General features: G+C 39.1%; 3 protein-coding genes across 7 annotated transcripts in view; 2 read left to right on the forward strand and 1 right to left on the reverse strand.

The window, feature by feature from the left end:
• Positions 1–3,376, forward strand: part of LOC124274123 — a 63,421-nt gene extending 60,045 nt beyond the window's left edge. The window contains exons 16-17 of the mRNA XM_046709440.1: positions 2,470–2,610; positions 2,984–3,376. Coding sequence (XP_046565396.1) covers positions 2,470–2,610; positions 2,984–3,061 — 219 coding nt within the window. The 3' untranslated portion in view covers positions 3,062–3,376. The remainder of the gene's footprint in view (positions 1–2,469; positions 2,611–2,983) is intronic.
• A 6,959-nt stretch (positions 3,377–10,335) lies between these two features.
• On the reverse strand, positions 10,336–13,055 carry LOC124274124 (transmembrane protein 161B-like). 3 transcript variants are annotated; one of them, XM_046709442.1, is made up of 2 exons: positions 13,006–13,055; positions 10,336–11,956 (listed from the first exon to the last, which is right to left on the reverse strand). In XM_046709442.1, exon 2 carries the CDS (start codon positions 11,902–11,904, stop codon positions 10,423–10,425), a length of 1,482 nt encoding a protein of 493 aa, XP_046565398.1. In that variant the 5' UTR covers positions 11,905–11,956; positions 13,006–13,055; the 3' UTR covers positions 10,336–10,422. The 3 variants fall into 3 exon arrangements, with proteins under 3 accessions (XP_046565398.1, XP_046565397.1, XP_046565399.1); XM_046709441.1 differs by having other exon boundaries at positions 12,957–13,036; XM_046709443.1 differs by lacking the exon at positions 13,006–13,055 and adding an exon at positions 12,905–12,963.
• A 3-nt stretch (positions 13,056–13,058) lies between these two features.
• LOC124274126 (armadillo repeat-containing protein 2-like) overlaps positions 13,059–22,420 on the forward strand; it is a 34,080-nt gene continuing 24,718 nt past the window's right edge. For 2 of the 3 annotated variants that reach the window (XM_046709444.1, XM_046709446.1), the window contains exons 1-7: positions 13,059–13,183; positions 14,811–15,088; positions 15,676–15,748; positions 19,674–19,715; positions 21,424–21,604; positions 21,788–21,953; positions 22,263–22,342. In XM_046709444.1, coding sequence (XP_046565400.1) covers positions 14,886–15,088; positions 15,676–15,748; positions 19,674–19,715; positions 21,424–21,604; positions 21,788–21,953; positions 22,263–22,342 — 745 coding nt within the window. In that variant the 5' untranslated portion in view covers positions 13,059–13,183; positions 14,811–14,885. The remainder of the gene's footprint in view (positions 13,184–14,810; positions 15,089–15,675; positions 15,749–19,673; positions 19,716–21,423; positions 21,605–21,787; positions 21,954–22,262; positions 22,343–22,420) is intronic. The other variant, XM_046709445.1, reaches the window with a different exon arrangement.

The following is a 22,420-nucleotide window of genomic DNA, read 5'->3' on the forward strand; positions in this document are numbered from 1 at the left end:
TCATCCCCCACTACGGCCTCCCCGCAGATGGTGGCAGAGTACCTTCAACATCTATGAACCTCCAGAAAACTCAAAGGTTCTACACTATCTACCTACCTGGCTGCTCTTAACACCGTTATTGCAGCGGCCTCGGGTTTGAAGGTGTCCACTGTCCCTGAACTCCAGTCTCTCCACCGGTCTTACAAACTGGCTGACCAATCTCGGAAGTTCTGGCCTCCAGCTTGGGATCTTTCCGTTGTACTTGCTCATCTCACGTCAGCTGATTACGAACCCTTGGAGGAGAAAGATTTTGAAAATGTCTTCTTTAAGACCTAGACGTGCGAGAGTTTTCCTTGGTTTGCGATGGGATTTTCTCGCAAGAATCAGTTACCAGGAGAGCCGGATCGCACATTCACGATTCCGCCGTTATCCACTATCTTGGGCCCAGATGACACTGAGGATCTGTCCTTAAGCTCGGTGCGTGCATTAAGGATTTACCTAGCTGCCTCACAGGATCGCCGCAGACTGCGTAAGAGATTGTTCATTCCATTGTCTACTGCCTCCACCTCGGAAGTCTCCCGTACTACCTTGGCATTTTGGATGCGAACTACGATCCTGTGTGCTTATGCCTTTGCTGACCTACCTCCACCGCCGACGGCGAAAGCCTCATGAGACTCGAGCTCTTGCCTCCACCATGGCTCTTCATAGAAATTGTTCCCTGCAGTCCATCATGGAAGGCTGTTTTTGGAGATCCGATATGGTGTTTGCTTCACACTACCTGAGGGACCTCTCAGTTACAGACGTGGAAGGTCTACATCAATTCGGCCCCCTGGTCCTGGTGCGGCAATTGTCATCGTCCCGTGTTCGCAGATAAAGCAATCCTTCTTTGGTCGGGTTTGCTTTGTACATAATAAAAGATATCGATGTAATCCATGTCTTGGTACTTTTTTCCATTGGGATTAGATTATTCTCACCTATGGGAATAGGGCGTGTCTGCACTGTCATAAGTTATGACTTAATAGACTGTGAGGACAGTCTTGTGCTACATGCAGAGATGATCGACACTCCGCTTACTGACCTCTACCCTCCGAGCAATTACGTCAGTAAAGTGCTGATTTCTGATTACCTGCATGGTTTTCAAAGCGTTCTGCTCCTAAGTCCTTTCTCACCTTGGTGAGTTAGGGGAGATTGGTACTGAACGTTAAACTAGTTGAGCAACCGAGCTGTTCCCTCTTTCACCGCCTTCCAGCATGTGTCTGTGGGGGGTAGTTTCGAAGCAGGAACTGGCCAGATTAAGGTCTTCGACTTTAATTCACTGGGGTCACCTGATAAATCGCAGGGCGGCGGGGCCTACTTGCCAAACTGCGTCCTTTTGCTTGTCAAAAGTTGCGGCTGAAAACCACATTAGTTCAGGAGCGCCCACTCCCTAGAGTTTTTGTGCTGTGTAAGTCAAGGGGTTACAAGAAACCCATCTCAAGTTTGGAGTCTGCATATCAGGAGTTGGTGCTTTCTCCTGGCCTCCTTGGGGTTTTGCGTCTTCCCGGTTGTACGTATTGACAGGGGAATCTGCGGCCCTCCTACCAACCGTGGGATTGTGCATGCCATGAGATAGGATAAGTTTAAAAATTTGTAAATTTTATAATAAATTGTATATTCATATACTTATCTTATCTCATGTGATGGATACCCACCCTACCTGCCCCACATCACAGATTACTGGAAGCTCCAAGACGAGAATGACAGGCACAGGTAGTCACATGATCATCTGAGCGAGCTGCACGCTTACGGAGATGATTGACAGGTGTTGATGTCGGAGTGAGGGGTAGAGGTCAGGGCGGGTCAAAGGCCAGTAAGATTTGATTCAACTTAGCCTACAGCACGTTTCCACACATGGTCGTAGAAGAAGAAGAGAGGTGCATACCGTGAGATAAGATAAGTATATAAATATACAACTTATTATAAAATTTACAATTTCCTCATGTTTTTGATATTGCTAGTGTTTTGTTATTGTGGCAAAGTTGATTTGCAGCTTACAATGCTGATTGCCACTGTCAGGGGCAAGTAGTGTTAATTGCTAGTTCAGTCTTTTGAATAGTTTGTTATGTCTGTTATGTCTACGTTCTACTATATCTCTCCTGATCTGCCTAAATGGTAAAGTGTACATGTTTCTGGAGAGCTAAATGGTAAAGTGTACATGTTTCTGGAGAGCTAAATGGTAAAGTGTACATGTTTCTGGAGAGCTAAATGGTAAAGTGTACATGTTTCTGGAGAGCTAAATGGTAAAGTGTACGTTTCTGGAGAGCTAAATGGTAAAGTGTACATGTTTCTGGAGAGCTAAATGGTAAAGTGTACGTTTCTGGAGAGATGTGGTGATCTGTTTTAGGAATGGGACATCTTGGGAAAGGTGGTGATGGGATAGCCATGGCTGTGACATTGTATCCAGACACATCTGTGGTTAACACGTGTACTTGACATGAGTTATATTTCCAGGGGTTATTCCAACAAGTTGACCGCAATAACAGGGGTAAGATATCCACAGAGTCCCTGCAGGAGATTCTGTGTACTGGACTTGAGAAGGACTTGAAGTCTGACCGCAGCCTGTGGACCAGCATCACAAACACCATGGGCATCGTGAGTTATCATGTACTCCTTCCTTCATATCTCATATCGTTAGAACCGGCCTGCAGCTTGTCAGAACGGGATTGGGTAATCAGGCTGCAATTCCCAATTGTAAAGATTGTGCTCTTGATTTCTGGACCGTCTGGTCCAGACTCGATTATTTACAGACTGCCATCATATAGCTGGAATATGGCAGTCATTTTTTAAACAACAAACACATTATTTTTTACGAATTCATTCCTTTTGAGACAGTATTGTCTGCACAACAGTGAAATATATATTTTACCTTTACTTAGCACTAATTTATTTACAATTTCTCAATCATACGACATTTGGTTTTTGATTATTGATAATTTTTCTATGAACAATGTTTTTTATTTTTCAGGACAGCTCATCGCATGTCACAAAAATCGAGTTCCTGGCCCATCTACCTTATTTCTTGTCGTGGATGCCCAAGTCTTGACCATGCCAGTCACATCACCAATACATGACAAAACTTTCTGTGATAAGCTGAGAATATGGTGATATTCCATAATGTAATCTGCTGATATGTGATGAAACTCCCACACTGAGGGAGTTATGTAGAGGCCGATGCATGATCTCTCTGTATGCTGGATTGGAGTGATATACTACTGAAGTAAACGTAGATATGTTGCCATGGTTTCTGTAATGATTGTGGAAACTGTTGCTTCGAAGCCATGACACTGAACACACCATCCTTGCTAATATTCTTCATATATAGCCCAACTGGTATGAGTCTCTATGTAACACAGTAATTCTCTACAGGGGAAATCAAGTCCTGATGACAACTCATATGCTTAAACTCAATAACCACCGAAGACTGAGGCACTTCTGGTAGGAACAAGTCACCAAATTTCAAGATGTCCCATTAAGAACTAACCATTGCCATGCAGTTGTTCCTATAAGCTCATCTGTCAAAGCTCTAGGCATATACTTTGATACATCACTGTCAATGGAAACACAGGTGAACAACATCTCGTAAGACTTGCTATTTCCATCTTCGCCCATCAGCAACATCCGCCAATATCTTACAGCTGAAGCCACCCATGCCTTAGTCCGGGCGCCAGGGATTTCAAGGCTCAAACTACTGCAACAGCTTGTTGTTTGGGATCAGTCAGAGGCTATTGGATAAGTTACAGAAGGTGCAGAACACGGCCGCACGTATTATCAGTCGCATTCCCAAACATGGCCACATCACACCTGTTCTTAAACAGTTGCACTGGCTCCCCATCAAGGCAAGAAGCGACTACAAAATCCTCTGCTTGACCTACATGGCCCGTCACGGAATTGATTCCCCATATCTCTCTGACCTGCTTACTCCTTACTCAAACAAGCGCTGCCTTTGATCATCCAATCAGGAGTTTCTGTTCGTGCCAAACCATACAATCTGAAAGTTTCTGATAGTATTGCCACATTCAAGTCAGGACTCAAAACATACCTGTTTTCAATGTATTATTAGGATATTGACAAGCTTTACACTTAATACCTTACCAAAGAAAGTATTATTTACATCCTTTCACAGATCCCCATATACATCTAATGGCTGTAAGCTTTGTAAATACATGTAGAATGCTTATGGCTGCATATATTTGTTGGTTATAAATAAATGTGGTTCAAGACACTCCTATTAAGTCAGGCCAGAGTAGAATTACAGAGTAGAATTATGTTTTGTAAACATGGTTCAAGACACTCCTATTAAGTCAGGCCAGAGTAGAATTACTTGTTTTGTAAATGTTGTTCAAGACACTCCTATTAAGTCAGGCCAGAGTAGAATTACTTGTTTTGTAAATGTTGTTCAAGACACTCCTATTAAGTCAGGCCAGAGTAGAATTACTTGTTTTGTAAATGTTGTTCAAGACACTCCTATTAAGTCAGGCCAGAGTAGAATTACTTGTTTTGTAAATGTGGTTCAAGACACTCCTATTAAGTCAGGCCAGAGTAGAATTACTTGTTTTGTAAATGTGGTTCAAGACCCTCCTATTACGTCAGGCCAGAGTAGAATGACTTGTTTTGTAAATGTGGTTCAAGACCCTCCTATTACGTCAGGCCAGAGTAGAATTACTTGTTTTGTTAATGTGGTTCAAACATACTCCTATTAAGTCAGGCCAGAGTAGAAGTACATGTTTTGTAAATGTGGTTCAAGACATACTCCTATTGTTAGGCCAGTTGAATTTCTTGTTTTGTAGATTTGATTTTGGACATTAACTATTAAGTCAAACCAGTTGAATTAGAATTCACCTGAAGCCTAAATCTATAATTCATTTAATCATTAATTTACTGTGTTTCCCCAAGATCATGTTATGTTACCTTTATTCATCCTACTGTAAAGGACCTGAGCTGTCTGTATATGTTTCATGTTCAATGTGTCCATTGATTGAAGATCTCCACTGCATCAGTGGGATTATATAGCGTGGATAGATTCTTTCAGTGGATTATCTTCTATCAGTGTAAGCTGCCATGCAGGAGTTAATACTGTTGTAAACTGAATGGAAAGCTTGGGAGATGTGGTACAGGTCATGAGAGTCATATTCACTATGTATAAATAAATGTCTAATTTGTGCCATTTCTTAAAAAATGTATTTGACTATAATTCTAAATATTTTGACTTTTCATGCATAGTTTTGAAGGGATTTCCACTGGTTTGTTCCCATCACAGTCTATCTGGTAATGGATTTGAACCATATGTTAATTTTCTTGTTGAGAATTAGTATTTTGTTTGTGTTTGTTCTTGAATCAAAGATCCACCAAGCAAAACATTGCACATTCTAAATGTTACTAAGTCTTTCTTCTCTCTTCTTTTCTTGTAACAAATTTCAGTAATATGAAGATGTCCAGTAGACATAATAAGGAAAGTAAATATATTTGATGTGTTCTCCAGGCAAGTAGTTATACATATGTCCCTGCTGGCCGAGATGATCAGTGATGTATAGCATGTATTTAGATGAACACTGCTTATGTCGGAAGCAGCTGTCTCCTATATGGCACTGATGGGTCTATGAAATCCTACATTGACAAGGTCATGAGTTGGCAACATCATTGTATCTTTCCAGCACCAGAACCTGCATCACGTGGAAGAAGAAAGAATGATGAAGTGCATTAACAGCATTGTGATTGTAATCAGGAATATCATCACTTTACCAGTTTGTGCAGCAGACCATCATTTTTAATGTCTATATATTATACCGTTGACAATGTTGGTTTGCAATCAATGGAATCAAATTTAATGTAGCTGCTTATGGTCCCAAGCCCACTTCCCCTTTCAGTCATCCACGTGTAATTGTTATTTCAATGTACTAAGTTAAAATTGTTGACCAGAGCTGAAGGCTGTTTCAACAAATTATTTTGTACCAACATAGTTATTCTCCACCACACTTGAGTCTTGAGTGTCATTTACAAACAGGGGAATACAGAGGCTTTCAGAAGGGGAACCTCACACACAAAACAAAGATAGCAAGAACGCTTTAACAGACCTTAAATCATTTACTTTTGCATATGAAAACTAACCTATTAATCTGTTGAAAAGGTCATTGTCCATGGGAGATAGGTTCCAACTTCAAATTAGGAATGCCCACCTACACAATGGAGCCATAGTTTGGCACATTGTCATGTTGTTCTCCTTTGTATCGGACTGTTACTGTGTGTTTCTTAAGTGTGACATTCCATTATATATTCATACCTAGTTCTATCTATACATTTGGTCCTGCAGTGTCATCCCAAGAACATCAGTCCTAAGTTTACACTGTTAAGACTACACAGATATCTGTTCACTCACTGTTTTCACAAATATGTGTAACATTCAACCACATACTTTGTCAAATTACCACAGAAAGATTTCAACTGGTCATATGAGGAAATCAGTGAAATATGTTTCTATTGGGTGTTTTTTTACTCAGCTATGCCAAAGTGGTCAGTTGTTAAACTGTTTGGTGTGTTGTTACATTATGATTGCATTACTTCTGTCTTGGATAAATAAACTATGATTTTCATATTACCGTGTTTGTGATTGAAATCTGCACCTGTCCTGTCTGTACAGTCCATTGTCTTTCTCCCCACAGCACCCAGACAACCTAGGGGACACTTCAGCTATAGTCAATTGGCTCAAAAGCGAACCGATGAATTGCAATCTTAACTCGAAAACTAATAAACACAAAATACTCAATGAAACACTGATCGTAATCAAAACCTCAGACCAACTGTGTGAGGTTTTTGCAGAATTTGTCCTAAAAATAAAAAAGTTGTTTAACAAACTATCATTAAAATTTTGACACAGTTCACTATTTGTTATGAGGGAGGAGTGCAGAGAAAGGGACAGCCAGGTGTGCGAGAAAGGATGGAGACAGCACAGCACAGGTTAATGAATCAATAACTTTGTCGGCACTTGTGCACATGCTTCTCTAACACCTGGCTGTCCCTTTCTCTGCACTCCTCCCTCATAACAAATAGTGAACTGTGTCAAAATTTTAATGATAGTTTGTTAAACAACTTTTTAAATTTAAAGTATATGTTGATTAGTTTTTGAGTTAGATTGCAATTCATCGGTCCACTTTTGAGCCAAACGGACTATAGATGTCTGTACTGTCAGTTGTCCAATGGTCTCCTCCCTACAGCACCCAGGGGACACTTCAACTAGATGTCTGTTCTGTCAGTTGTCCAATGGTCTCCTCCCTACAGCACCCAGGGGACACTTCGACTAGATGTCTGTACTGTCAGTTGTCCAGTGGTCCCCTCCTATAGCACCTAGAGGACACTTCAACTAGATGTCTGTACTGTCAGTTGTCCAGTGGTCCCCTCCTATAGCACCCAGAGGACACTTCAACTAGATGTCTGTTCTGTCAGTTGTCCAATGGTCTCCTCCCTACAGCACCCAGGGGACACTTCAACTAGATGTCTGTACTGTCAGTTGTCCAGTGGTCCCCTCCTATAGCACCCAGAGGACACTTCAACTAGATGTCTGTACTGTCAGTTGTCCAGTGGTCCCCTCCTATAGCACCCAGAGGACACTTCAACTAGATGTCTGTACTGTCAGTTGTCCAGTGGTCCCCTCCTATAGCACCCAGAGGACACTTCAACTAGATGTCTGTACTGTCAGTTGTCCAGAGGTCCCCTCCTATAGCACCCAGAGGACACTTCAACCACACCGTAACCAAACTGCCCACAGGGTATAGTTAGTAACTTAACATGTCTGTTTTGTCTGAACTGAACAAAATCAATTCAACACAGCAGATTCTAAAAAATCAGTTTATTTCTGATTATAAACAGTCCTTTCACCGCACATCTAACAAATTGACAGCAAAACAAAAACACACATTGAACATGCCAAGGTCATTCTCAAATCAATATATTACTCTCCTACATACTAATAAACATATACATCATTCATCTGGCACAAACTTACTGCAGCATGTATAGGACAAGACTGGTGGTGATTCTCTGGAAACTGCAGGGGCAAGTGAAGGTTCATGCACCATATACCACACAGTGAGTCTGATGTCTCTCCGGACCAACCTGAACCACAGCATTGTTTACATTATTTATGAACCTGATTCTAATAATATGTGACAATATATAACACATCTTTTCCACAGCTGCTGAAAGCCAGATGCTACATCAGACAAAGATCATCTTTATGAATATGATTTTGAAAACCTGTTCTGTCATAATTTCACTATAGCCTATACATACAGATATCCAACTTCAGATTGCAGTTTGTTCACATTTGATTGATGACAATGTTACATAAACTACAATTTCTTTGGAAGAAGACCAGGACTGGGACATGCACGTAACTGTGTTGAGAAACTTATTCTTTGAAAAGTTACACATAAAATAGATATTTTCTCACCAGTAATTAGTTTCACAGAAAACTGTGTTACATACATACGAGTCGGGCATAACCAGTCAAGGGGAGATAAAAAGACAACTACTTCCCTGAGCATGCATGGACATAAGTTCTGACAGAACCAAACTGGCAAGACATACATCTTGACTTACTGACCACGGGACAAAATAAAATACTTGCTGTCATTTTTAACTCATGCCTTCATCTTTTAAGTAAACGTTTAAAATCATATTACTACAACGAATACCTAACGGTACATTATTCTACAATACTCATGTTTATCTTGCCTGCTTCAGTAGGAAGAAAAGCACCAAAAATCCTACATTTACTATGTATGTGTACTAGCCATTGAAACATGCCAAAATACTTGTAGTTGTAGTAGCTGCCTATTCTAACTATGATCAGTTCATAGTATATTATCCATGGTAACAACCTTCTGTGTTTATCATCCTAAGAAGCCATACTAGACATGGTGATGATTGATAGAAAATTTGATGTGTGCAACTAAAACATGTACAAATGGTAAAGAAAAGCACACCCAGCATGGCAAAAAGATCACATGTTTAAAGTAGCACATGGTTTCATGTGATACAGAAATGTGCTTCCAGTAGGAACGTGTACAGAACAGAGGCAGGAAAAAATCTATGCACAATTATTTTCACCATTCTAAATTCCTGACGATAAGTATTCACATGAAGTTCATTTGATTATAGCCATTTTTAAACCCTACAGTACAGCACACTACACCATTTCAATACTGTACAAGACCATCATATTTCCTGTGGGGAGACTTGAAATTTGCAAATATTTCATGGGTGATAGGTTAAAGTAATACCCTGGTGACAGTACTAGTATGGATGTCACGATACATAGGTTTCATGAATTGATACGTATCACGATACCCATGTCACGATTCGATGTGTATCGCGATACCAAATTTCACTGCATTATTGCATAAATTAAGTTACATTTTGAACATTAATATTTCATAATTGTCCATGAAAAGATCAACATTTTTTATTCCCAGACATTAAAAAGTTCTAATTTCCCACCTCTGTGCATGAAAAATAATCATTTATAACTCTGACAACATAAAAAACTTGCAAAATGTAAACGATGCATAAACATATTTAAACCGATACTTTCAAAACTAAATATCGATACAGTTTTGAATGTATCGATAATTGTATTGTCTTAGAAAAAGTATCGATGTATCATGGCATCCCTAGGTGACAGTACATTTTCATAAGAGGTTGGTAGAGATGCTGTCACTCTTGTCATTTTCTTGACACTGAAGCACAATCAAAATGATCATGAATAGTCCTCTCATCAAGCTGGTACAAAAAGAAATAAAATCTACCATGAGTGAGCGAGTCATACTGATTAAAGCTGTAAAAGCATTGAGAAATGCTGGATCAAGAATTTCAACAATATCAAACAAGGCACCATCTTAAAAAGAACCGTGTAACATGAATATTTCTTTGTGTATAATTAACAAAATTGATTCTTTGCCATGTTCTAGTTACAAACATTCATGGTAGAACTATCACTTTAAACATCGCTCAAACACGAACCATGCTCAATTGATGTCCTCGATCATGTCTCTAAATATGAAACACACAAGTCTTCAGTTCCACATGATCGAGTCAAGTCAACTAAACCTTTCATTATGCAGGGAAATGTATTATGATATGTACATCATCTGGCAAGAGTGACCAAATGGATGCTACATGTAGCAAATCTGTCTCTGTAGCTTGGCAACCTGTCAATACTTTTCACACATAGCCCATGTTGTGCTTGTAATCATGGGAAGCCGGCCCAGGTCTCAGACTGAAATGTATCTAACATGGGGCCAACAAGATTAATGTACTTTTAAAAAACACTGTATTGGATATCTGTTGATAAAAACAATCCCATCATGAATACACTATTCAGTAGGTTTGCTGTTCCACAAATACACGTAGTTAACTAGTCATAGTTTCTGACTGAGAGTAGTACAACATGCCGAGACTGGTGCTGGTGAACCACACTGTACACATCCACCACATCAAGAACGACAGCAGACCACGGTACCACACAGGGGTGAAAATAGTGCGCAGGTTTCCAATGGTATAAGTGAAATGAGCTGCTGTGTCTAAAATACTGTCTGTTTCATTGACCTTGGTAGATGCAACCATTAGTCTGTTTCCTTGATTCTTTTGAGACCAAAGAGTAGTGACCTTTTCTCCCAAGACAGTTGTCCACGAGTAGTCTCCCAGCGTCTTGAGGAGGAAGCTCATGAAGAGGATCAAGATGACTGGAGTGATGTACTGCAGAGCCACAACACACAGGTAGTAGAACACACGGGTTATCATCTTCTGTAGGTCAACATTACTAATCTTGCCAGCTTCACGCTTCATTAGTTGTAACTTCAAATGTGCCAGGTTCAGGTGAGACTGCATGAAGGTGGAGAACAAGGCTAATCTAGCTACAAACATACCGACAACAAGCAGTAATCTAATGTTGTCAAATGAATCATCTGGAATCAAGGCCCCTGTTGATGTCCACAGGTGACCACAAAACACATTGCGAGCAATAGGCTTGATGTAGGACAACACAATGAGAAGTGGCAGTGCATAGTTAAAATGGAGTAATGTTTGCCTTACATAATTTTCCCTTGCATATTTCATGGCATCTGAGTGGAGTTTAGCAAGTCGTAGTCCAGGAAACGTCAGAAATGCTCCAAGAATTGAACAAGTAATGGCAAGCACAATTTTGAATGTGAGAAGTGATACTGGGCCAGTGGATTCCACACCTTGTTGTTTTAAGAACTGTTCAGCATTGCCTGAGAAATTACGATATCCCTCCTCAAGTCCAAACTCCAAAATATCATCACCAACTACAAGTACTCCCATTCCTAAAACTAAGTAGAAAAAACCAAATGTTATGCACAATATTCTCTCTCCCCCCTCTTCAGTGCGAAAGTAAAGAGCTGTTTGTGAGAGCAATGTGCGAAGACAGAAACCGATAGCAAGGAGGCACCAAAGGATGCTTGCATTGAACTCAATGTGATGCATACTCAAAGCATAATAGATCTCTGTCAGAATATACACTATGCATGCACAGACGGAGAAGTCCAGGAGCCACTGGAACTCAGGGTAAAAGTGTAATGGAACCAAGTCAACAGGTTCCACTCTAGTCATTTCCAGCTGAATGTCAATGTTTCTGGGTACCATGAATGTCTCTGTTGTATTGTTACTTTTTTCCTTCTTGTCGTTCCTCCTCCCCTTGCCTTTCCCTGGGGGTGCAATCCCTGCCTGAGTTCTTAAATCTTCATCTGTCGGGTGTAGATATCGCACCAATCTTCTACACATCAGCCATCGAGCAAAGGAATAGTAGGGTGACAGCTTCTGGAGGAAACTGAACATGACCAGGCTGAAGACAAACTGCACACCAAGGACAGCCATCTTGATTCAAGTGTCAGCTAACTGAGAGATCCCACTAACTGATTCACTCTATCTGAAAGGGAATTCAGATTACATTTTGTTCACATTTTTGATCATGCCATCTGATTGTTTAAGTAGGCTTATTCAACAAGGCAAGACTGAAGTATACTGGGTGCAGCTGTTAATGCTATTTGGCACAGGCTCCTCTCCCCAAACTAATTTCACCCCTTAGATATCTCTTTCTGATCAAGCAGCCATTTCTGATTATCTTGTTAAGAATGGGTCAGGGTAATCATGACTCTTAACAAATCTAATATAATCTGGATGAAAATGAATATCCTATTTCAAGGAGTAAATGGCTAAATTGCATTATCGTATAAAATTGATAAATGAAGCAAGTTAGTCAGAGCCATAGAATGTTGATGAATTCAGTAGCAGCCTTGTTTAGTGTGGTGTTAATCATGCTAATTGAAATGATAAAGTTTCTACACTGTGAAATACTCCCTCACTTGTAGCTGTATCGTTTTCTCATGTTACAGTCAACAGTAGTATGAGGTCCAACTCTTATATATAATCATGCATATAGGTACCCCTAAACATAAATTAGGAGAAACAAGCTATCAATATGTCTACTCGTTTCTGAAGACCTGATAAGACTATGCACATTAGAATATTTCAGATAAAAAATATATCAGAATCATTACCAGATAGTTTTATCGTGTATACAGGAGCCCATTTGACAACTCTAAATTCGCAGTGGAGAATGAGCATGATTTACTTTTTACTTGATTATTTCGATTTTCAAGATCGATGTTTAATTGCCAGAAGTTTCAGCTTGAACCTTTGATTTTTCTACTCAGAGTTTTGAAGTACAAAATGGCATGGACCAAATGGGCTTTCAATTTCAGTGTTCTGAAAAATGATTTGACAGTAGCTTCACTGCATGTTAAGTGCGCGTTGAAGTCCGAACAGTTCCTATCAACAAACACAAGTTACTGTTATGGAACAGCTAGCCATTCACCAGTCATACTCTATTCAATCTCCTGTTCAGTGCATTTCGCTTCAATCCATACCTATCAGATGCTGGCTACACTGTAGACTACCGACGTCCTCGCGTCTTACCTCTCAGAAGCCACTAGTCTAACCTCCATGCGTCTTTTGACAGGAAGTTGTGTCTGCGCATGTTTACGTATCCGGTGAAGAATTCCTGACATCGATCCGTATCTTGGTGAAATCTTTCAGGGGCAGAGGAATTTCTTGTCTATGTCTGCTTGATACGGCAAAATGCATTGCCTTTAAGGTAATACTCGTTGTTTAATACACGGCAGTGTATTTTTGTAATGATGAGTAGTAAATGAAATGCGCTGATCAAGGTGTCGAAGTAGGGCCTAGCTGGCAACAAGTTCGATCGCGATTGTAGATCTTGACAACCTGAGTCGAGGACCGAACTGTCAGTTTCCATCACTTTGATTGTCTACCCTTTTTAACTCGTAATGCGATTTCATATATTCTGTGAGTAATTTACATGTCATAATTTTCATTTTGCTGAGGGTTTTCAGATCATACTGGCTGTGTGTCGAATTTAGGAAGCAGCGATCCTAAATATACACTGAATAGTGTTGAACTAGGCTAAATCCGAGCTTCACGACTGAGTTATTGAGATGCGATGGATGTTAGTTAAATATTTATTAAATATTGAATAGTTGAACATGCTGAAGCCGAGACTACTTATGAAAACACTTGTCATCTTTCAGCGGCAGCACAAACAAATATCATCACAAGTAACTGACTTGTGAAGACAAAGCTTCATCATGCTTAAATACGTTTTGAATACAAATCTGAATCAGTTGTTTCTTTTCCCACCTTGTTCAATGACTGAATGTCAGCTTTGACTGTTTCTCATGTCATGTAAGTATGATCATGGCAAACTCAGGGCATTACATCACTGCCTGGATAGGTACTGTGAGGTTAAAAACCAATGCTGTTTTTGAAACTTTATGCCTATACTGTATGCTGCAGTAGTTTCTGTTTATAATTGATACTAATATAATGGTTGGTATGAAATGCGCATGCTGTATATTTTTCTTGAATACGGTAACCATGGTTACTGCAGCCTATTTATCAGAATACTAATCACAATCTCTCTTCACACTAGTATCAAATGGCAATGTTTCCTTGTTTTTATTGAGTTGTGTTAAATAGGTTGATAAGATTTTGTTATATTAAGAAAATGCTCAGAGAAACCTAAGCTTCCCATGAAAATAAACAGACTTATGTGTCAATTTCCCCACATAATATCAAGAAGTATTATCAGTGTAGTTTCATAGACCAAACAATTCAGGTATCACAGCTAAATCTTATATATTTTTGCAAATTGGGTCATATTTTAAATTTTCCAAGAGTTCTATCTCCATAATGGACACACTTTGGCTTGTGTCCCTTGTAATATGACGTCATTTTTGTCGGTTGATAAATGTATGACATACCATATTTGAGCCATTTCATGTGGTGTAGGTGCACCTGTGTGATTCTTGCATCTTCATGCACAGTCTGCTGTTTTAATCCCTCAGGGTGCCATGGGTACATGGATCCCTCCTTTGCAAACCTCACTTTGATGTTGAATACAGTTCAAAATGCACTTAATAACCTTACCTAAACAGAAGAATCTCACCTAAATAGACTTATATTATCTATACTTCATCATTTTGCCTAATCTTCTCACCTATTTTTACTTAATTTTGTTCAGTTGGCTTTGTCAATATGTATTCTCTGTCTGTCGGTTGTTTCAATGCCAAGTATGGAGTACACAATAACTGTTAGCATGTCAGTGGACATAAACATATATGTTACGTTACCTATTTGTTACCGTATTTGTAGCAGTACAATCTTAAATATGTAGATATCTATTTATCTCCCTTTTTTTCCAGGTTTCCCATCATGGTGTACCTATAGATATTCCTAGTATTATGCCTAAGTATTATAATCATCGTTAGACAAAAAGAATGGATCCAAAGAAATCAAAAGATCGACCATTCTACGAACTGCCTGAAAATGTCCAAGCCAGTTCAAGAATTATTCAAGATGCACGGACATCTCTCCGCACTGTTGTGACCAAGAGACCATTTACACCCCGTGACGAGAAGCGGACTTTGTTTCCTGCATCTACAGCCCGGAACCCAGAGTCCAGGCCAGCAAGTGCTTTCAGGTAAGGGTATGTCGTGGTAAATTGCTGGTGTATATTAAAATATTGATGTTACCATAAACAAAATTACTGTCATTAAAAGGAGCAAAAGTAACGTTGATTTATATTGCTTTAATGCTACTTAAACAATGTTAAATTTAGATGTTACAATGTTCAAACAGTCAAAAATGATATGAACACTTTTACTTAAAGTAAGGTTCAGCTTGAATACAGGCATAAAGCATGTGACTGCATCTGAACCTGTTCGGGGACTTTGTCTTCTCCAAGTAGTGTGTGAGTTTAGTTTTACGCCGCACTCAGCAATATTCCCGCTATATGGCGTCAGTCTGTAAATAATCGAGTCTGGACCAGACAATCCAGTGATCAGCAGCATGAGCATCGATCTGCGTAACTGGGAACCGATGACATGTGTCAATCAAGTTAGCGAGTCTGACATAACAGCAGCTTATAAATTGTATTGGCCCAGAAAGATGAAGTATTATATTTAGATTAAGATAAGACAGATGAGTAACATATAAATGTCACAAGAAGACCCTTTCTTCGACAATTTGACATCTAACACCTACTTACTCACGTCTTTTGTGTTGCAGCTTGAACTCTCGACACTTTGATGGCAATGATTCTAGGCCAGTTTCAGGGACAAAGTTATCTCCTCTCGATCATGTAAGTTTTCTATCATTGATCATGTTGATTGGTGAAATAGTTGCATGAACTAACACATGTATACATACATGCATCTGTATAAATTATAATACAATAGTTTTGTTCCGATTTGATCACTCAGTATGCAAAATTTTACTGTGGAAAACCATGAGCAATGTGAACTTTGCATAGGGACAGGATTACAGATTGTTTCTTTTCCAGAACATTGTTATCTAACTTGTACTTAAGATGTATACTATTTTGGTGATTGTATAAGATTATTTTGAGAAGCATGTATCCTTACACTGCTTGGTTTAGGCTGTAACAGCTGCTTCCACGTACAGTCTTCTCTTGCTGCATGTTGTCAGCCATTTCATGTTGATTGTTGCCTCTCATGCTGTTTTTTTTTTTAGAAGTTGATGATAGCGATCTATTCTCTCTTGTTTTAAAAATGAATTATGATAGTTACCATGTTTACAGCACAACTGAGACTGTTTTTAGAGGCCACAATAACGGCCCTATTCTCAGTTTGAGTGTATTCATCCTACAATACAACCTGTTTCACATGCTACAGCTAGAAGTGTTCTTGGCATGTAGCACAATAGGCTGGTGTATTGATTCTCAGATACCGGTATGTAATCCATGGCCACACACTAGGAAATACCAATGCATGTTCCAGCCAGATATATACTGCCAGTATTACACTGTACCTGTCCTGCAGTCACAACTATTGTAATAGCAGAATTACTAATATGGTGGAACAAGTTTCATAGTTGCAACTGTCATTCTAGTAACAAAATCAAACAACATCCATAAAACATTAAATGTGACCAGCAGAGCAGATATTGCCAAATATCAACACTCAACATATTAAGATGCATTTTGCGATACTGAAAAATGTGGTATATCAATACTCCACTATATATAGATGTTTTGTAATATTTACCAAACTCCTTAAGTATTCTATGATAAAGGATATTCTTACTGAAGGTTTTCAACTTGATCTTTAAATTGGCATGTGTAACTGTATTAATCATCATATTTGGGCCCATTCATCCTTGCCATAAACCGAACTGATAGTCAGCTCCATCCATCTCATTCAGATGAGAGTGTTGAGGCAAGTTGTCTGGAGAGGTAGCTCAGATTATTGTCTAAGATAATGAATGAAAGAATAGTCAGGTTATTTCTTGACAACAAGTTTGATTAAAAACAACTAATGTTTAATGTAATAATTGTCATGGTTTGGATTTCTTTGTTTTTACATGTTTCACAACTATCATTAATGTTGTGTGATTCTGATATTAGCAGTTGTTTTGTTCTCTCATGTATTTGCCATGCTTCTGTAGTAGTGTCAGTACAGGTGCTTGTGTAGGCTGGTCTCGGCTGCTGGTACCACCATTTACCTGTTGATTATGTAGTGACATTATACTCTCAGTCGAAAGTATATAGCCACATATTGATTTGATTTTTTTACACCCAATTCCTCTATCTAAATTATGTAAACAAAGTGCTAAAATTATTTTATATTAATACACTCCACTGCTTTCGATTTAACAAATTGTGTGAGGGTGAAACTGATTTTGAAGTGAAATCTTTTGTTTTGTCGACCGACTATGTAAGTACAAAGCAACATGCTGATCTTGATAGCATACAAACTGCTGCAGAGACTTTAGTAAATTAGACCTTAAGGGATGATTTTGCATGTCAAGCGGGATTGTGATGATATGTACATGTCCATTAACGCCCTCCGCCTGGACAACGTGTAGTCATGTGATTGTGTTCTACAAGACCTTGCCTGTGGCCAACACGGTGCATGTCGTGGAATGCTGACAATTAGATGCTTTTTTGTTTGAACTTGGTTGTCCGTTTTCAGTGTTCAGGAAAATATATCTCCACGTTTATATATTCATGGAAACGAATAAGGGAACACATGAAAATACAAGTGTTCCTTTATTCTTTTCTAGAATTTCACCCACAGTGCAATACAAAGCTTGTGAAGAAACCTGGAAAACAATAAAGGAACACTTGTACTTTCAGGTGTTCCCTTATTCGTTTCCATGAGTATATATTCATACGTGATGTTTATTATTTATTATAACGAATTTCAGTTTAACTCTCATGCATGCACATCTGAGCTAAGAATATTGGTGGTTTTAGGTCACAGTCCTTCCTGAATCAAGTGAAACCACTGTTATAAATGCAGCAAGGTGACATACTTGATGATAATTTCAGCTTCCGTGACAACCAACGTTCAGTTAGGCGAAAGGCATTGTAAATACACGTAGGAACTTATATATATATATATATTGATATTTATTACCATGTTTTTGTTTTCATTGGTATTTAGGTACTTATTTATTGATGCTTTAGACATTGGAATGTGGTGGGCTCCAAGCAGTGTCTAACACGAAACAATGCACTGGTGGCGTTATGGTTAAGATGGATACAACCTGTGTAGGAGGTCTAAGTGTGTTGATACCCTGTTCTGATGCATTATGAATTGTATTGCATTCACACTAAAATGTCATGGACAGCAGGATGAAATGGTTTGCTTTCAAATATATTGGCTTGAGGAAACTTCATGAAACGTCTTCCACTTTCACTGGCTTAGATGTAAATCCAAGCTGATCCTCATTATCCTCAGTGCTGCCTCATGTCATTACAAATCATCCATTGAATTATTTCATGAACTCAGGAAATTAACCTATGCCGACTAGTGCTGGTTTCAGCTATCAGCTTGTTTATAGAAAATAGACAGGATGAACATACCATATGGAATCACGATCACTTCATCCCTTTCTGTTCATGTCTGTAAATCTTGAGGCATGACAAATCAAGTTTTTACAGTGTGGATGTAGCTTGGTCATTGCAACATTATATTGTAAATGTGTCCTTATGCAACTAGTGTACACAAGTTCTGGGTTTCCATTTCTGTTTGACCAAGTTGATACATGTCTTTGACTTAGAAGCGATAGATAGAAATAGAAACGACCTTGGCATTGTGTATGGTAAAGATGGTGTCAGATCTATACATGGAGAACATATCCACTCGGTAAACCCGGCAAAGTGTTATTGCTCAATGTATCAGTTAATTATACAAATTACCAGTGTTTACTGTAGAAGGATGAAAGTATCATGTTGTGTTTCAAACTAGAAGCATGAGTAGTGTGGCAACAACATGATTTTGGCATCAATTATGACTGTAGGTTTTCAGTCTGCTTTTAGGAAACATCTGTGGTGTATGTGTATATTTTGTAATTGTTTGTACTTTCATAGAATAGATTCCTACTCTGCTTTACTTTTAACATGGCCTCAAGAAATGTAAACATTGTCGTTGGGGCCGGAGTTTAGAAATCCACATAATGCACACTTGTCTCTTGCATGGTTGAAATGGTTTTGCCCTGGACAATGTTACAGGTGAACCTATGGCTTGTTTCCCCACAAATTAGTCCATATGTCCTTCGAGTTGTTTCAATCATACTAACATCCGATTGGTTGCCTTTCAGACACAATTAGATTTTGCCTTTTGGACATATGTATGTTAAAATCAGTTTGATTAAATTTTAACCAAAAAAACCAAGGTTCCAAATTCATACTAGTCCACTAGTCTGAGACCAGTATAATTCAGGAAGGACAAGTGACATTTTCCTGTGGACCACCAATTTCATCATAGGTAGATGGCAAGTCTGTAGCATGTCATTTCGTGGAAGAATGAACATACAATTACTTTCTAAGCCTGAAAATCACTGTGAGTCTTACTGAATGTTGATAAGAATAATGCATATTGTATATAACTCGTAAGTGTTTTAGCATGATTAGATTGTTGGGCATAAATGAAACAAAGAAATTATCACACAAACATATGATTTGTTTCAAACTTGAGTTAGTGTGTTTTGTATTATGCTTGTGTCTGCTACTGTTCTCCATGCATGGTTTTGGCTTGCAGTTGCCAGAAGGGTCAGATGTTCGTGCCAGGGCCGAGATTAAGGTACACACTTCATTGATTGCATTCCTTCCACTGTGTATGTTTGTGTTGCATAGTTGATGCACGTTCAGACAGCTGCTTTCAAGTAGATATCTGACATTTTCAGTTTTGTTGATTGTTTTGGGTTTTTTTCAAGCTTAGTCCAGGTGGCGGAAAAATAGTGTTGTCCAAATAGTCATCTTAACATCATCTTCATTTTGTTTAGTAGTTTTTGACATTTTTCTGTGACACCATTTTAATTCAGTTGACTATAACTGATGTTAATGAGTCATAACCCATGTCTGAAATTATTTGAAATATGCAGAATTCCTGTACCAAGGACTACCCTGAATGATACCTATTTTTAATGTTTCTAGGTTTTGATTGTTTCATTGGGTAGATGTTACCACAATAACAGGCTAGTTTTGCCATAGCATGATAATATGTGAATCGGAGATCATGTTAACTCACTTCAGTCATAATGTTCATTGAACAAATCACTGATTGCAAGATCAGGAAGTAGATTGGTGAAACCACAAACTTCACTTGTTTTAACCAATGTTTGGCATCAGTTGTGCTGCACTGTGTTATTTGGTAACTCCTACTGATGTCAGATTTGTTTGTTGTTTATGCTGCACTCAGCAATGAGCCTGATCACCACTTAAGACAAGCACTGGTTGCTGAAGACAAATTCTAACCTGGATCTTCATGGGTGACTGATGTCAGAACTGGTCATATTTTACTATGTTAACATTTCGCTGTCATACCAATACATCACAAGTCATGGTTTATGTCCTTCAGTACATCAGCAGCCATTAAAATGACAAAGTCAGTACACAAAACTGGTAACAGACAGAATTTGAGAACTTATATCTTGTCAGCGCCAAGAGAAGTGGTGAAATTATTTGTAGTTTTGCAGCAGTTGAACTTTGTATGGCATTCTACTTTACCTGCTAAAGACATTGAACCAGAGACCATATGGATTGAACACAACAAACACATTGCAAGAAGACCGTGCAGAAACTGTTTATGATGAATTGTGTTAAAAGAGTGACTGCTGACATGTTTGGAAGGAGATGACCTGGTGTTTTATTTGCAAGTGATTTGGCCGGTTACATAAACAGGGCTCTCAACATCCTGAAAATGCTCATCTTGCACATCATTCTGTAGTTGTCTGCCATTAGCTTCCTATCTACTACATGTCTATTAGATGTTCACGTTTTACATGAAGCAAAGTGTGCTTGTATCATCTGCATATCTCAGGTTTGGGCATGGGAATTGGTTCAGTGGTTGTAAATGTTAGTGGACACGGTGCTGGGTCTTTGGTTTACAATGTAGTCAAATGTCTTCAAATGCTCTGTACTCAATGTAGGGTAGTGTTTGGCTAGAGGTTCAATGTGAGTATAGACACTTGCACCCATTCCTGATGATTGTTGAGTGTGGTGTCTGCAGACAGCGACATGAGTCCTTACCATCTTTCTATCACAAATGATTTCAGTGATCATTTCACTGAGAACAGTATTCACTGGATTTTGATATCATATCATGTATTTTCCCATATGTTGTTCACATGATCCAGAAATTTATCTCTTTTTACCGCACACTTAACACTTGTTTGAAGTTGGCAGTGTAATTGCCTGGGAGTTTAATTAACACATTACTCACTTTCTTTGTATGTCTTAATGCAGTGAGTATTGAAACTGTTGGATTGGGTAATTTGCAATGTTTTCAGACCCCTCGAGCCCCTACAGCAGCGGAGATCGAGACTGCCATTCTGGCCCCCAAACCACCGGCTGACCCAAACAGACCACTGTCCAGGAAGGGATCAAGACAGAAGCTGTACAATGCCACCAGTGTTGATGGGGGAGGAGAGACCACATCCAGTGTCAGGCCGCGGAGTGGATCAACTGACGGTAGTCATTACTTATGCATGTTCATGAAGTTTTTATGATTCATAAAATGACAGAAATAAAACCAAAAGATAAGAAGCGGCGTCCTTTTGTGCAAATAATTCAATATAAATTGTTCTATGTGTCATTTCCCATATATCCACAAATTCCGAGAGGTTATTATAATGCTACTGACTCTAATTGAAGGCCGTCTGCTCCATGAGTCAGGCAGTCCTGACCGGGAGGTCCCCAGGCGTGTAAATAGTGGGCCCAAGGAGAGAACTCTGCTGCCAGAGGAGCGGGGCATGGCAGATGGGAAAGAGGCTGCCCCACGTGTGTCCAGCTCCATGGGAGTCAGTAGTCCACCCAGAACGTAAGTGCTCATATGGCCATACATTGAAACATTGTCATTGAACATGGTAAATTATCGACTTCAATAAATCCATGTTTTTAGCCCCTTGAAGTTATTCCTAAAAAAAAACATCCCCCCAAAATGAATTCTTTGTTCTGAAGTACTAGCTCTACAAGATTGTATGATTCTGACCTTGAAGTATCCCTTTACACACATTTTCATTTGGGGTCAGTCATTTTCATATGTCTTTTTGATTAATGTAATCCATCAGTTCATATTGGAGAGTCATCCTGTGATCCATGGAGCTCAGTGCATGTTTCACTGTTGCAGTGGTGGATCCCATGATGGGGAACAGAGGGTGGGCAGTGGCAGCTCCCGCAAGTCCAGCAGTGCGGGGAAGACTCGTAGTGGTCAGTTCATCCTGTACACATCTCGGACTCCAAGTGTAATACAAGTCTAATGTAGATCTTTGACTGAAGTAAAAGTCT

This window comes from Haliotis rubra, unplaced genomic scaffold (genome assembly GCF_003918875.1).
Source record: "Haliotis rubra isolate DU_JTF1 unplaced genomic scaffold, ASM391887v1 Scf188, whole genome shotgun sequence".
In the NCBI taxonomy this organism is placed as follows: Eukaryota; Metazoa; Mollusca; class Gastropoda; order Lepetellida; family Haliotidae; genus Haliotis; species Haliotis rubra.

Bases quoted from the DNA above. Each gene is read 5' to 3' on its own strand.
- LOC124274124 (XM_046709442.1), bottom strand. From the start codon at position 11,904: ATGGCTGTCCTTGGTGTGCAGTTTGTCTTCAGCCTGGTCATGTTCAGT.